At 46.0% G+C, this 13,949-nt stretch overlaps 1 protein-coding gene across 15 annotated transcripts in view; it reads left to right on the top strand.

The window, feature by feature from the left end:
- The window catches only part of GRAMD1B (GRAM domain containing 1B), a 136,300-nt gene that overhangs the window by 84,554 nt on the left and 37,797 nt on the right, over positions 1-13,949 (top strand). For 7 of the 15 annotated variants that reach the window (XM_048513518.1, XM_048513511.1, XM_048513510.1 and 4 more), the window contains 3 exons: positions 5,099-5,122; positions 8,639-8,659; positions 13,222-13,245. The exons of 1 other annotated variant lie outside the window; for it this stretch is intronic. In XM_048513518.1, the coding sequence (XP_048369475.1) occupies positions 5,099-5,122; positions 8,639-8,659; positions 13,222-13,245 (69 nt within the window). The remainder of the gene's footprint in view (positions 1-5,098; positions 5,123-8,638; positions 8,660-13,221; positions 13,246-13,949) is intronic. 7 more of the 15 variants (XM_048513524.1, XM_048513514.1, XM_048513513.1 and 4 more) reach the window with 3 other exon arrangements.

Here is a 13,949-nt window from a genome sequence, read left to right as displayed (position 1 = left end):
GAAATACATAAAATATATGTATAGTATTGAATTATATCGATATATTCTCATACCATAAATACACACAATTTCATTTTTCCATGTTAAAAAGAAAAAAATGCAGACTTCTCTGGTACGAAGGGAGGGCCAAATTTGTTTATGCAGATTGTTGGGGGGGGGGGCAGCGCACCCCTAACCCCTGCAGGGTCAAGGGGATAACTGGCCAAGGGACAGAGGGGCGGTGGAGCAGTTGTTTCCAGGAAAATTAACATCAGGTCAAAACATTGTTCCAGAATGAGATTTGGAAACACACCAAGTCTGTCCTGGAATGGCAAAAGGAAGAGGCGCTATTGCAGAAGCATTTTCTGTTGTTCTTTGAAACTGAGGCACAGAGGTAGCTTTTCCTCGTGCCTGGCGCGCATCTCCATTCTCTTCAAAAACTTTGGGTGTATTGGATGAAGTGCAAAGCCTCACTTTTGATCCTGGAAGAATGCACCCTCCATTTAGGCCAGGGTTAAGGCCTGTGGGACATCAAAGTGCAGGAAGGGCAATTTTGGACCACCCTTTGGCCTTCTTTTCCTTTGAGAACCTGGATGATTTTTTCCTGCTGTTTCTTGACCAGAAGGAGTTTCCTTGGCCTCTGCCAGGGACACGGCAGAAGTTGGGCCCATGTGATTTCTCCAATGCCGTGGCCATTTTGCCATCCACCCTTATCCCAATGTGTGGCATGGTGTGGTACAAACACTTCCGTAGACTTGCTTTGGGTCCAGAATCTGAAATCGATCTAAGAAGAGTCTGGGTTTGAAACAACACACCGAAAGTAGACATGCCTTTCTCCCAAACATAAAGGCATATGATCTTGGAATGAAACCACCCTGAGCCCATAAGTTTTGGTACTTTTAAAGTGCCCTTTCCCCTACTTTCGATTCTCGGTTCCCTTGTTTTGTGTGTTGTCATGAAGCAGTGTCACCACCCGAGGGAGCTCCTTTGCTAGCTGAGTTTTCCAGTCTGCAAGGCGGAAATGTTTTGTGCAGCAACCACGAGGAAGATCCTGTGCTGAGAAAGGAATTCCACTCCGCTGTATACATCTCACACGCCAACGTGGCCGTGAGGCAGCCAATCACATTGTCCCGTTTGGACAGGGTTTTAGGCATAAAGTTGTGTGCTTCTCCAAGGACCTTGCTTTGAAGGCAAAACAGCCTTTTGAATCTTTTCCAAAAGAGAAGCATCGATGAGGAAGGCTATTGTGTGAAATAATTTGGCGGTGCCTGCATGGTCAGCCTGCAGCAGAGGGTCTGTAGCTCAATGGGAGGACACGCAGAAGGTCCCAGGTTCAATTCCCGGTATCTACTATCCAAAGGATCAGGAAAGAGGTGGAAGTAAAGTGCTTGAGACCCTGGAGAGCAGCTGCCAGTCAGAACAGGCAATGCGGACCTTGGTGGACCAAGGGCCTGACTCAGTATAAGGCAGTATAAGGTGTCCCTATGAGAGCCAGCATGGTATAGTGCCGTGGTGGCGAACCTTTGGCACTCCAGAGGTTATGGACTACGATTCCCATCAGCCCCTACAATTGGCCATGATGGCAGGGGCTGATGGGAATTGTAGTCCATAACATCTGGAGTGCCAAAGGTTCGCCACCATGGGTATAGTGGTTAAGAGCAGGTGCACATTAATCTGGACAACCGGGTTTGATTCCCCACTCTGCCACTTGAGCTGTGGAGGTTTATCTGGTTCACCAAATTAACTTGGGCATGCCAACACATGCAAGCTGGGTGACCTTGGGCTGGTTACAGTTCTTTGGAGCTCTCTCAGCTCCACCTACCTCACAGAGTGTTTGTTGTGAGGAGGGAAGGGAAAGGAGATTGTAAGCCCCTTTGAGTCCAAACTCTACTTCTTCTAATGTGCTGTTCTGTGTTCCGCAGGGCCTGCAAGACCGTACTGTTCCACCGGGCCTTTGGGGAGACTAGTTGTTGATAGGGGGCCCCTTCCTTCCTTCCTTCTTTCCCTTCTGCTTGCCGCTGTAATATCATGTGGCCCCTACCGCCCTTCTTTTCTGGTGTATGTTTTAGAGGGAATAGATGATAGGTGCCATCTTGAGCTAATGTTAATATTAGTTTTATCAGCTGCATTTTAATGGGGTAGGGTTTATTTTTACTAGAGCCATCTTAACTTATTTTTATTGTATTTTAAATTGATTGTGCTCTATTTGTATTGTACACCGCCCTGAGCCCTCCGGGGGAGGGTGGTTTATAAACCCAACAAATAAATAAATAACTAAATAAAATGTTCAATTCTAAATCGGTGTTGTGTAACTCTCCTGAGAAATCTGTTCCATTCAAAATTGGTAGTGAAAGGAAGAAAACAAGTTTATTTTCTCAGTAAATACGGTAAGACACAGTTCAGCTGTTTGTTTGCTCTCACACTCCTGCAGTTCTCAGACAGCTCAGCCGTGACATGGAAGGTATTCCTGCTGGTCAACCTATAACTCTGTTTCCTCGGTGGCAAAAGTGGGGTGGTGCCTCCTAGCTGAAAACTCTCAGATAACATGGATGCTGCTACTGATTGGATGAACCGAGGCTGGGGTGGCTGTGGCTACTTGCTGGGAGGAGGCAGAAGGGTTTGTCCAAAAGTGTATGCATCCAGTTGCAAAAAGAGCATAAATGACATCGCATGCACGCACCATGTACCCTGATGAAGAATCCATGCTCATTGAGTGTGCACGCCACTTCAGTCCCACTGACTCCAGAATTCACCAGCTCCTCTGGGCAGTTCAGAAGTGTCCTTGGAAAACTCTTGTGTGTTCTTCTGCGGGCATGTGCAATGGTTTAGTAGCTAAGGTTCAGCATCTTCATGCAGTTTCAGGTGGGTAGCCATGTTGGTCTGCAGTAGAAGAGCAAGATTTGAGTCCAAACACCTTTTTGTGACCTGTTTTGATTTTTGTAATTGCCTTGGGGAGCCATTATTGTTGGTTCAGAGCTGGAACTGTTTATAGCAGCTTGCCCATATTGTTGGGTTCTGAACACAGGGTTTTTTTGGTGTCAGAATAGATCAGTGGGTGTGGGACTGGATCTATTCATCATAGCATCTTCTTTCCATTCTCATTTTTACACACATACACACACGCACACACACACACACACACACACACACGCACCCTGAAGTTCAGAAAAGTAGGGGCGGGGTGAGTGCACTTAGCTGGATCACAGGAACCCCTGTGCATCTTCCTGAAACCACTATTTAGGTTTGTGTGCACTTAAGGTTAAGAGGTGACATGACAGCCATGTGAGATGCCATGTCGGGGAGGGAGCAAGCTTGTTTTCTGTGGCTCCAGAGACTAGGACCAGGAGTAATGGGTTCAAGGTACAGGAAAAGAGATACCACCTAAACATCAGGAAAAACTTCCTAACAGTAAGGGCTCTTGGACACTGGAATGCGCTACCTTGGAGTGTGGTGGTGTCTCTTTCTTTGGAGGTTTTTAAAGGAAGGCTGGATGGCCATTTGCCAGGAGTGCTTTGAGTGTGTGTTTCTGCATTGCAGGGGGTTGGACTTGATGGCCCTTGGGTTCTCTTCCAACTCTATGATTCTATGATACTTCCCATCCTTTTTCCATGCCACTGAAATGTTTTTGCCTAGGAGAAGGCGTTAATAGGTAGGAGAATCTGTGGGGGGCAAAAGAAAGAAAAGGACCGGATGTGGCTCTTCTGGTGCCTCTTCTGCCTCTGGGAGGTCCTGGGGTCACTTGATGCTTGTGTGATCCTGAGCTGATGGTACTTGATCTTCTAAAGCAGGAGTAGGGAACCTGCGGCTCTCCAGATGTTCAGGAACTACAATTCCCATCAGCCTCTGTCAGCATGGCCAGTTGGCCATGCTGGTAGGGGCTGATGGGAATTGTAGTTTCTGAACATCTGGAGAGCCGCAGGTTCCCTACCCCTGTTCTAAAGAGAAACAGTTGGGACAAATCTATCAGCTAAGTAGGGTGGAATGAATGAGCCATTTTTGTTGGCTCTCCACACCAACTGGTTGGCCACAGTGTGATGCTGACCTACTACATGGACAGCTGGTCTGGTCCAACGAGGTTCTTCTTATGATGAGTTGGCTGCTGGTCTGATTCAGCAGGGCTTTTCTCATGTTCTTATGATAAAGTGGACTGCTAGGACGAACTGGCAGGGCTTTTCTCATGCTCTTAACTCTTAAGAGTGTCTGCTAAGCAGGTGAACTGGCAGCTGAAGAGTTAGCTACGCCTGACTTGGGAATGGTTGATGTGTTCACAGATAGTTGAGGGTGGGTCAGAGGCCGAGTCTAGATTGCTTTCCTGAGTTGACAGCCTCTGTCCAGGCAGCACATTGCACACAGTTTCACTCGTCAGCAGTTAGATGTGCCATTTATGTGCTGCCAGCTCATCGACAGAGTAAGTTGAGTTGGTGGTGTGAACAACAAAGACACAAAATCCTTTAGTACTGAAGCGGATGGGTGATTGAAAATGCAGATGTCAACAGCGGTAGTTGTGAGATGCTTTCAAGCCATGCAGCATTTCATATACACAATTTTGTCATCCTCGCAACAGCGCTATGACGTATTCTGCCGTCAACCCTACGCTGCGGATGGGAGGCTGAGGCTCAGAGAGGGCAGCTTGCCTCCGGCCACCTGGTGATTTTGTTATTCCAGGCTGAAAGAAAAACAGCAAAGAAGCGCTGGCATTTCCATGGAGGCTACTTTGCTTTCAATTTGCTGGAAACTCCAGTTTGCCCTTTGAAGGGGTAACCAACTGGAGGGTTGAAGCAAGGTAGTGAAGGAGTTATCCGAAGATAACAGTTCTCCCGAAAACTTGCTATGGAATTAAAATATACGATGCATGACCAAGCTAGAACTTACAATGCAGGACCCATGACCGTAGCAGAGGCCCTGCCGTAGGGCAGAGGGGATCCTTTCTGTTTTCCCCACTCTGACATGCTGTAGAACCGTTTGCAATGACATAGTTGATAGTTTCCCCAGTTCCCGGCAGCTTTGTACTCCGCTAGTGTGTTGTTCCCACGTGCAAACTTCCCCACTCCTCGTGTTTCCTATACATTTTCTTTCCTTTTCTTTCCATTCTAATGTTTCATGATTTTTCTTTTTCCAGTATGACAGATTAAACCTGATCAAAGTAAGAATCTGACTCTTCTCTGCTTCTTTTCCTTGGTCTGACACTCAGACAGTCTCTATAAAAGGGTGGGGGAAGGAAAGGAAGCCTCATTCTTTTGAGGTGAAACCAGTGTCCAGAATCGAGTTGGAAAACCATAGGCCAGGCAGCCGCAGCAGGAGATGTTCCTGCGTCGAAAGTATTCTGGCTCGGGTGTCGGGGATCTGCCCTGGAAGGCAAGGATTCAACATTTCTAAAGTACTTCTTGGAGGTGGCTTTTCCCCTGCCTCCATACATACCACCCCAATGTTACCGCTGCCATTTCAAGTGAAAGTTGTATGTTGTGTGCTTTTGTGTATGGAAGAAAGATGCTTCCAAACTCTTGGTCATCCTTGGTTCAGTTTATTTTATTCATTCATACACTTTCTTTCTCCCTAATGAGAACCCAGAGTGACTTCTATTGTTCTCACCTTCATTTTATTCCCACAACAACCTTGTGAGGTAGGTTGAGAGTGTGTGAATGGACCAAGGGCACTCAGCAAACCTCTGTAGTGGGAAACCCAACTGTTGTACTTTCTTCTGCATTGTAGTGTTTTGCCTGAGATGAAGATACTGAAATTTGTACTCCAAAGGGGCAATCCTATGTAGATCTCTTTCACTGGAATGGACAGGAATAGGTTCAAAATAACTTTTCACAGGAGTACACTGCAGACGTAGCTTCTCTATTGCCACTTTTTTTGGTCGTCTACCTTTATTATTACTATTTTCATTTGTAGTCCGCCTTTCTCACTGGGACTTGAGGCAGATTACAGTGTGTATAACAACACTGTGGTTCTTGCAGGTTTATTTTTAGCCCTTTCTTATACATCCTAACATAGAGCTTTTTCTTAGCTGCAAAGTTCCTGCAGTGAGCTTTCTACTACATTCCCTCGTAGGGCAGAAAGGTATTAATTTATGGCACAGGGTGCATGTAGAATAGAGAGACTCCTTGAACAGAAGACATTCTCTTCAGTCAGTCAATGTAGTCTTTATGCACAACTGAAAAATCATGTTGTGGGCCACGTAGGTGTGGCCGCACGTAAGTATTCTACAATAGTGTTTGGTTTGTTTCCTCATAGGAGCTCTACCTAAACTGGGAGTCCAGAGGGCATTGTCTCTTGTATCTATCTATTCATTTAAAACATTTCAATGCTACCTTTGTCAAACTATGGTTCCCAAGACAGCAGACATCAAAACATTAAAATCTTTCACCATTGAAACAGTATTTAAAATTCTATCTATCTATCTATCTATCTATCTATCTATCTATCTATCTATCTATCTATCTATCTATCTATCTATCTATCTATCTATCTATCTATCTATCTATCTATCTATCTATCTATCTATCTATCTATCTATCTATCTATCTATCTATCTATCTATCTATCAAGAGAGAGAGAGAGAGAGAGAGAGATCTATAACTTTATGTGTACAGTTATATATTTCTGCACAGATTAGATAGACAGACAGACAGTAATTTGATATAAAACAGTTCAATAAAAATACAATACCTAAGCCAAGGAGAAGAGCCATTCGCAGTTATTGGGGGTATACCAAACAAAAGCAAAAACTTCCTCATCCTTTGGCAGAAAACAACAGTAGAGGAGGACTGAAGAATCTCCTTGGGGAGGAGAGTTCCAGAGTTTTGATGCCACAACTGGGGAAGCCCTTTCTTAGGCTGCCATTATCCAGGCTTAGATGGTGAGGGATCCCAAAGCAGGGCTTCTAAAGAAGACCTGGGTGGGTGGGTGAATAGGTTCATATGGGAGCAGGGTGATTTTCAGGTATGCTGGCCCCACGTTATATAGGGCTTTTAAGGTCAATACCAGTACCTTGAATTGGACCCAGAAGCAAACCAGAAGCTGGAACAAGACTGGGGTGATCCAGAGTTGGCTGGGTTGGGAAAGAACATTATCTGTGTGCATGTGTAAAGTACTGTCAAGTCGCTGCTGACTTAAGACAATCAAGTAGGTTTTCCAGAGAAGAGACTAACACGAGTGGTTAGTCTCTATTGCTTTCCTCTGTTTAGCAACTATTTAAACACTATTTAGCAACTATTTAAACACTATTGCTTTCCTCTGTTTAGCAACTCTGGACTTTCTTGGCAATCTCCCTTTCAAATACTTGCCAGGGCCTGCCCTGCTTAGATTCTGAGATCTGACAAGTTCAGGGTAGCCTTGACCATCCAGGGTAGGGCAGGTATAATTCAGACTTAAGTAAAAAGACGGAAAAATTAAGTGCAGGTTTCTGTTGTGGCCCTAGCTAAAGTGCAGCCCCTTTGTGAACACCTGTCTGTCTGGAAGAGCAGCTAGTGGGTAGAGTTTTAAAGTACAGTGGTAGAACCTTTGCCTTTCCCCCTTCCAGAGTTTGAAGAACGGCACTTTGAATGTGTGTCAGAGGTCACCGGGTCGGTCCCTTAATGGGTGTACACCATCAGTATTTTCTTAAGGAAGATGTCCCTCACTTTTTAACCTCATTTTGCACATGAGAACTTGGAAGGGAGAAAAATTGCCCCATTTTCCCCAGCAAGTCTGCTTGGGAATCCAAGTTGAAGTGGAGGCTAGACTTCCAGGGACATTTGTGAATTCTATGTGGGAAGTCTCGAAAGGAGCATTTTCTTTGTGCAGGTTTAACAGCCTGTTAGCCACGCACCAAGAAACGTGTTTTAAGAATTAAAAGAACAGCAACCGTACAAGCTTTACAGAAGCCACTCAGGAACGGTCTTAATTTACGGGTGTCAGAAGTGGCTGAATATTTTAACAGGCATTCATAAGAAATGTCTCCCTGACAACAGTACGTTCAGAACAATAAAAGAAGATGTGCAGTAACTGATCAGTTATTAATAAAGAGCAATCCCAAAAACATTGTTCGAAGGGAATCCCTGCCAAAGACAGCGCATTACAGCATTCAAGTATATATGACCATCTTAATATAGATATTGCCAGCATGCAAAATAAGATGGAGATTCAAATTGGGCTAAATATTTGATTCCCAGATAGAGCAGGGAATGTTTCCATGTGGCATCTTGAAGAAATAGGTTCCAGGCTTGTGTTGAAAGCTTCCTGACGACCTTCCACTGTTTACTGGATGGGCAGTTAGAGTGTGCTATTGGTGTCTGGAATAAAATGATAGATTTCAGAACTGCATAACTGGCTCCTTTGAGCTCTTTGGTAGACAAAAAAGGATTACTGATTGCTGTTCAGGGTTTCCAGGTTGGAAGTGATACACCTAATTGCTCTCTTCTTCTGCACGGTTGGTGGGGGGGTATTTTACAATCCCTGGATAGTGTTTATTGAAGTTTGGCCAGCTGAAAATAAATGCCTAAATTTCCGTTTTCATTCTGACTTCACGTTTGTGTCTAACCCACACCCTCTGGTTTGTTACTAATAATTACCAACCTTTGGCATTAACACTTCCAAGACTTTTCCTTGTTCCCTTCTTTCCCTAGTGCCAGCATCTCCGTACTAACTAACTTTCTTTTTTATTTTGTCCTTACAGAAAAGCCAGAGTTGGTACAATGTAAGTATTTCAGTTTCATTTATCCCTTGATTTCATGTAGGGAGGGAAGGAGGGGTGGAATGAATGAAGGGAGGTCTTCCCATTTCATCAGGCATTTGAGGTCGGACACAGGCTGGGCTAACTCTTGGCAGGGGATTGATTTAGTGCCGCTGAGATTTTTCTTTAGTCAAGGGAGCAGGCTCTCAGTAGGCAGAAGAGGTGCAAGAACAGTCAAATTAAGTCATGGATTTCCTGCTGCATGTAAACTGAGGAGTCCTCCCAGGTTTTCCTCCTAACATCTTCCATTTAATGTTAGAAAAGGGTGAATTGTATGTAGCCAGGATAGATTAGAAGCCACATATGTCGGCATGGAACAGATCTCCCCCTTTCTGTGTGGATGTATGTAAAATCCTTATACCTCACCGTTCCGGGTTTGTTATCCACAAGGTGCTTTACTGCAAAATAAACCAGGCGTTTTCATTGTCCTCCTGAGCAGAGGAAGGCCACTGAAGTCAATTGCTTTGAAGGGCTTAGAAAGGTATAACTCTGCTTATGACAGCATCATTAGGAACACAACACACTGGTGCATCTTGAAAGTGGCAGCGAAGGGGTGGCTAATTCTGTGCAGTCCCAGGAGTCACGTATGTCATATCCTTTTCATTCTGCATGGATTTTTGGCCTCCCTTGGGCAAGAGGCAGTGTTGGCTTTGTACAGCTGCAAACCCTCCATAATCTACCAGGGGTCGCCAAACTTTTCACTGCAAGGGTCACATTGTATATTTTGCAAATATCTGAGGACCAAGTTGAACTTTGGGCCAGCCTGGCTGGGTCCAGCTTTGTACCGCTGGCTCCACCTCTGAAGCTCAACCTCTGAGCCATGTGGACTTCAGAGGGGGAGCTAGCAGTGGGCTTGGCCTGACTGCATCCAGCTTTATGCTGCTGACTCCACCTCTGAAGTCCACGTGATGTCAGGCTGAGCCCACAGTTCATTGCTGGGCTTGGCCTGGCCGGGTCCAACTTTAAACTTCAGGCTCCGCTTCTGTAGTCCAGGCTTCTTTCTGCCGTTGACTGTGTTGAGGCAGGAAGAGAGAGGTGAGCAGCTATGCGCCAGATTAAATCATTTGGTGGACTGGATCTGGCTTGCAGGTCATTCTTTGGAGACCAATGACAAGTAGGGTTGTGTTTCATCCTTGAATTGGAGATGTCAGAAATGTATTCAGTCAGGTAGTGCTGAAGGTTTTGGCTTCTTTGTGGTCCATTTTTCCCACTTTCAAATCTGGAGGGTTCAGATTCTAACTTGGCCACATTTTGGCTTGCTCTTGTCTTCATCCATTCCCCAGTAACTTTCCTTGATGGCAGACTAATCCCATTTGTGACTAGTCTTCCTTGTATACACTCCACTGTCTTTACCTGCTCCCTAGCCCTCTTCTGGGAGTCTGCCTGTGCCGACAGTTGACAAAGCCCTAACTCCGTGGGCCGTCCTCCCAGCCAATACCGAACATGCCCAACCACCTGAAGCTCATAGCAAGGGCAATAGGGTAAGGATGTTTAAGCTGTCTCTGCTGCCAGAACAAAGTGCTCTGCAGGAAGGCAGCAACCAGGAGCTAACCCAGAGGCAGTTGCTGTTTGCTGTCAGGTCCCTGTATCTGCCGGCAGGGACCTGAGGCCCTGTCGGCAGATACAGCCGCTGGGCTGCAGATTTGTTTGGGGTTCTGGCCAATATCTAAAGCTGGTGCTTTCCTTGAAGATCGGCAGATAAAAATAACAAGAACCTTCAATATAGATGATGTGCAGTATCTCTGAATGCTTTGGAACTAAAGAGGGCTCAGGAGCCCAGGTTCTTTCTGGAGGGAAAAGATTACTGGGGTGAAGGGGGTGGGGCTATGGTTAACCAAAGCAGATAAGAAGAGCCCTGCTGGATCAGACCAGTGGTCCACGTAGTCCTGAATACTGTCTCACATGGTGGCCAAGCAATTATGTTGAAGGGCCAACAACTGAGTATAGAGGCCAATACTTTCCAGATCTGAAGAGTTGCTTGCCCTTGGATCCTTCAGTCTTGGAGTGCGAGACACAAAAATGGGAGATCCATGACCGGAATTTCCATTTTTTTCTTAAAGGGATTTTTTAAAGCCTTGTTAGTGGATATCAAGACTGCAGCTTTGGAGCTGGGGGTTAGACCCAGTACAAAAATTTCCATTTGTGCTAGAGCACCTATGCAGGTGGAAGCGCCAAAAAAAGAAGTTGTGTTTCTACTACTGCAAAATCTTACAAAATGTTTCTGGCCACTATAATGTATTAGGAAGAAAGTGCTATGTGTCGCCCGTCACTTCTCAGCTGGATAGCAGGAGAAAAACAAAGGAGAAAATTGGAGAAATGCTGCCAGAGTCCCAACTCTTTGACATCACTTCTGGCGTGACTGAGAGTGGCAGCAGTTTGTTGCTGTGGACGCTCTATCATTTGAGGCAAACTCAATGATAGAGCTTTGGCCAAATACCAAAACATTCTGATGACATACTGATGTCACTTCTGGTAGCATAGGAAGTGATCTCAGCATGTCACTGGCAACATCAATACATCACCAGCGAGGCCCCCCATTGCCTAAGTGTGGCTCCCCTGGTTATCAGCCTTGGGCTGGCAACCCTAGTGTGTACGTGACCCTGCACAAACAGAACATGAAGTCCATTTATGTTCCCCCTTGTGCATTGTTAGATCCCAGCTACTGTGTTCATCCTTTTTTGCTTTCTGTCATCTGCATTATCTCTCTTTCCTTGCCCCCTCCCCACAGCTAATTGAGATCACAGAAAAGATGCGGGGAGAAGATTTAACTGTCTTTCTCAGTGTTACTGTTTCCCATTTTAAGATGGCCAGAGGCTAGCTTAAAGGCCTCGCGTTATACCTACTGGTTCCCAAGGTAGATTGACCCAGGGATAAAGCTCTCTTGGCTCCGCTGTGGTTGGTGAAACCATCTTCTTGAATGGGTCGACCTGCCATTGCATGCAATATGACCCTTGAGAGGCTGTAGTTTCCTGAGAGAGACCTGAGGTGAGGGGTCCAGGGTATCTGAACCTGGTTTGTATCTAGCCACCCAGAGCCCTGCTTTAATGAGCAAGAGTCCGTGTTACTAAGATTGCAGGGTTGTTCTTCCTGGGATAAGATCTTCGCCATCTTCCTGTTGGGGCAATGGAAGCTGCAGGGTGGCAACACTGCTCAAAGCTTGAGGACTCCCAGGTCAATTACCCACAAGGTGTGCAGTAGACGGAAATTGCATCGGGGCAACGCTTCCTGTTTGCGGCATACCAAGAGAGGAGGCACATCGGGGCAAGAAATCTTGTCCTGATGCACTTCCTCTTGCCCTGCAGGAGCACTTCTGGCACAAGTTTTCATGCCAGAGTGGGGCAAGGCCAGGGATCGCTGGGCAGCACAGGGTAGCTGGCCTCAGAGCACAGGCTCCTTGACCAGGCTCCTTTGAGGCCACTGCACTCCGTAGCAGTTCAGCTCAGATGTTTGAGCAAAATAACTTCACAACTCCAGGAGTACTGAAGTCAGGATTGGCTCCCATTCAGATGCATCGATAAGGCCTTTTCATAGTTGTGCCAAGAGCAGCAACTTGTTTTGGAAATCTGCATGGTGAGAAGGGTTGTGCGGTTTGTCTGGAAAGGGCAGGGTGCTGTTAACCCTTTGGTGGGAGATAGCTAGCTGGTATATTTATGCTTATTGACCACTTTTACCCCAAACAGGACCCACAGTTGCAGTAAAAGAAATACCATTTAACTAGCTGTTATGGGTTTTCCGGACTGTGTGGCCGTGGTCTAGTAGGTTTTGCTCTCAACATTTCACCCACAAAAATTACCAGACCATGGCCACACAGCCTGGGAAACCCACAACAGCCAATTGATTCCAGCCATGAAAGCTTTTGACAATGCAATTTAAATTTACAAAAAGTGTTGACTGACACAAACTGTATCCTTGAACTGGGACAGAATCTGAGAGGCTGCCAAGAGCCCGGCTCTTATCTCCTAATGCTGCCCAAGATAGATGTCTGCAGTGGGAAGGGCAGACAAAAACACAGCTCTGACGTTGCAGGTGGCGACCGGTAGATGGCACTCCTCTTACCTCTAAGGATTGCCTTTATAGGAAAACGTTTGGAAGGATTTCGGGTGGAGGCATGCAGCTGGAAAAATGAGATGACCCAGTGTGGCCATCCAGAATGTCCAGGAAGAACCTATCTTTTGAAGATCTCTCCCGAAGCATCCATGGGAAGGACCCGTTATTCCGCAGTAGTCTCTTTCCTGCCCTTGCACACCCAAGTGGAGCTTCCCCACTGGCCCTTCCAGAAGCAGGCGTTATGTGAGAAGCAAGCCTTGCAGCCTGGGAAACTTGAGAAGGGCCCAGGGACTTGGTGGAGTTGACAAAGAAGGAGCAGGTGGCTGAAGGAGGTGCAGAAGTTTCCGGTCGCAGGGCTGCTCTGTCCCTATTACAGTCTGTTTTTGTGGTTCATGTGTGCATGTCTGTGTGTTTGCCTTCCGGGGCGCCCTCTTTATTTTCATTTCTCTTCTTTTTGTTTCTCCCTCACATATTTCCAGCATGAAAGACAACAGATCCGGAGAGTAAGGCCTGGCTGGGTTTTCTTTAATTTTTTTAATCCTAGTCTCCTAGGATAGTCCTAAATCTTTTCACCAGGTGAAAACAGCAGTGTTGCAAAAGGGCTGGATTCCTTCCCCCTCCCCACATGCTCACACGGATGACAAGGTTTCCAAATTTGACTGCCAATTCTTGCCAGTCTGCCTTGTAGTAAGTCGCATCTGTGGCTTATTGGCTCTGAACCGACCAAAAACTCTTTTCAGAGTTTAGGCATCACTTTGTAAGTGTGCCATTCTCTGCTATAAAGTTTTGGAGTTTATTCTTCTGAGATTGAGCAGCTCTGCCTCTCCAAGGAAGCATGGACCAATAGTTCTGTGTCCCACCTCATCCCCATGCACCAAATTGCTTTGGAGTAAAAGCAGGCAATCTTTATGTGCTGGTCCAAGCCTGCAGCGGCTTCTTCTCAGTGGCAGAGTAAGTAGTACCTACAAGACCAACAAGATTTTCTGGGCATAAGCTTTCAAGAAACCAAGTGCGATTGCAAATTCAGTTGCAGTTGTGAACATGCTTGCAAACCCAACCGTAAATGCAACTGTTTATGAATTCTACCCAGAGACTTGCAAATGTGCCTCACCCTCCTGTGAGGTGGACAAAATGTAGACCCCAGCACACATTCATTCCACACTGTTCTGTGGACAGAAGCACATCTCAGTGCAGCTTTCCTCTAAAG

This window comes from Sphaerodactylus townsendi, linkage group LG12, assembly GCF_021028975.2.
Source record: "Sphaerodactylus townsendi isolate TG3544 linkage group LG12, MPM_Stown_v2.3, whole genome shotgun sequence".
NCBI lineage: Eukaryota > Metazoa > Chordata > Lepidosauria > Squamata > Sphaerodactylidae > Sphaerodactylus > Sphaerodactylus townsendi.
The sequence above is the reverse complement of the archived record's forward strand: the minus strand, read 5'-3'. Positions and strand labels throughout refer to the sequence as shown.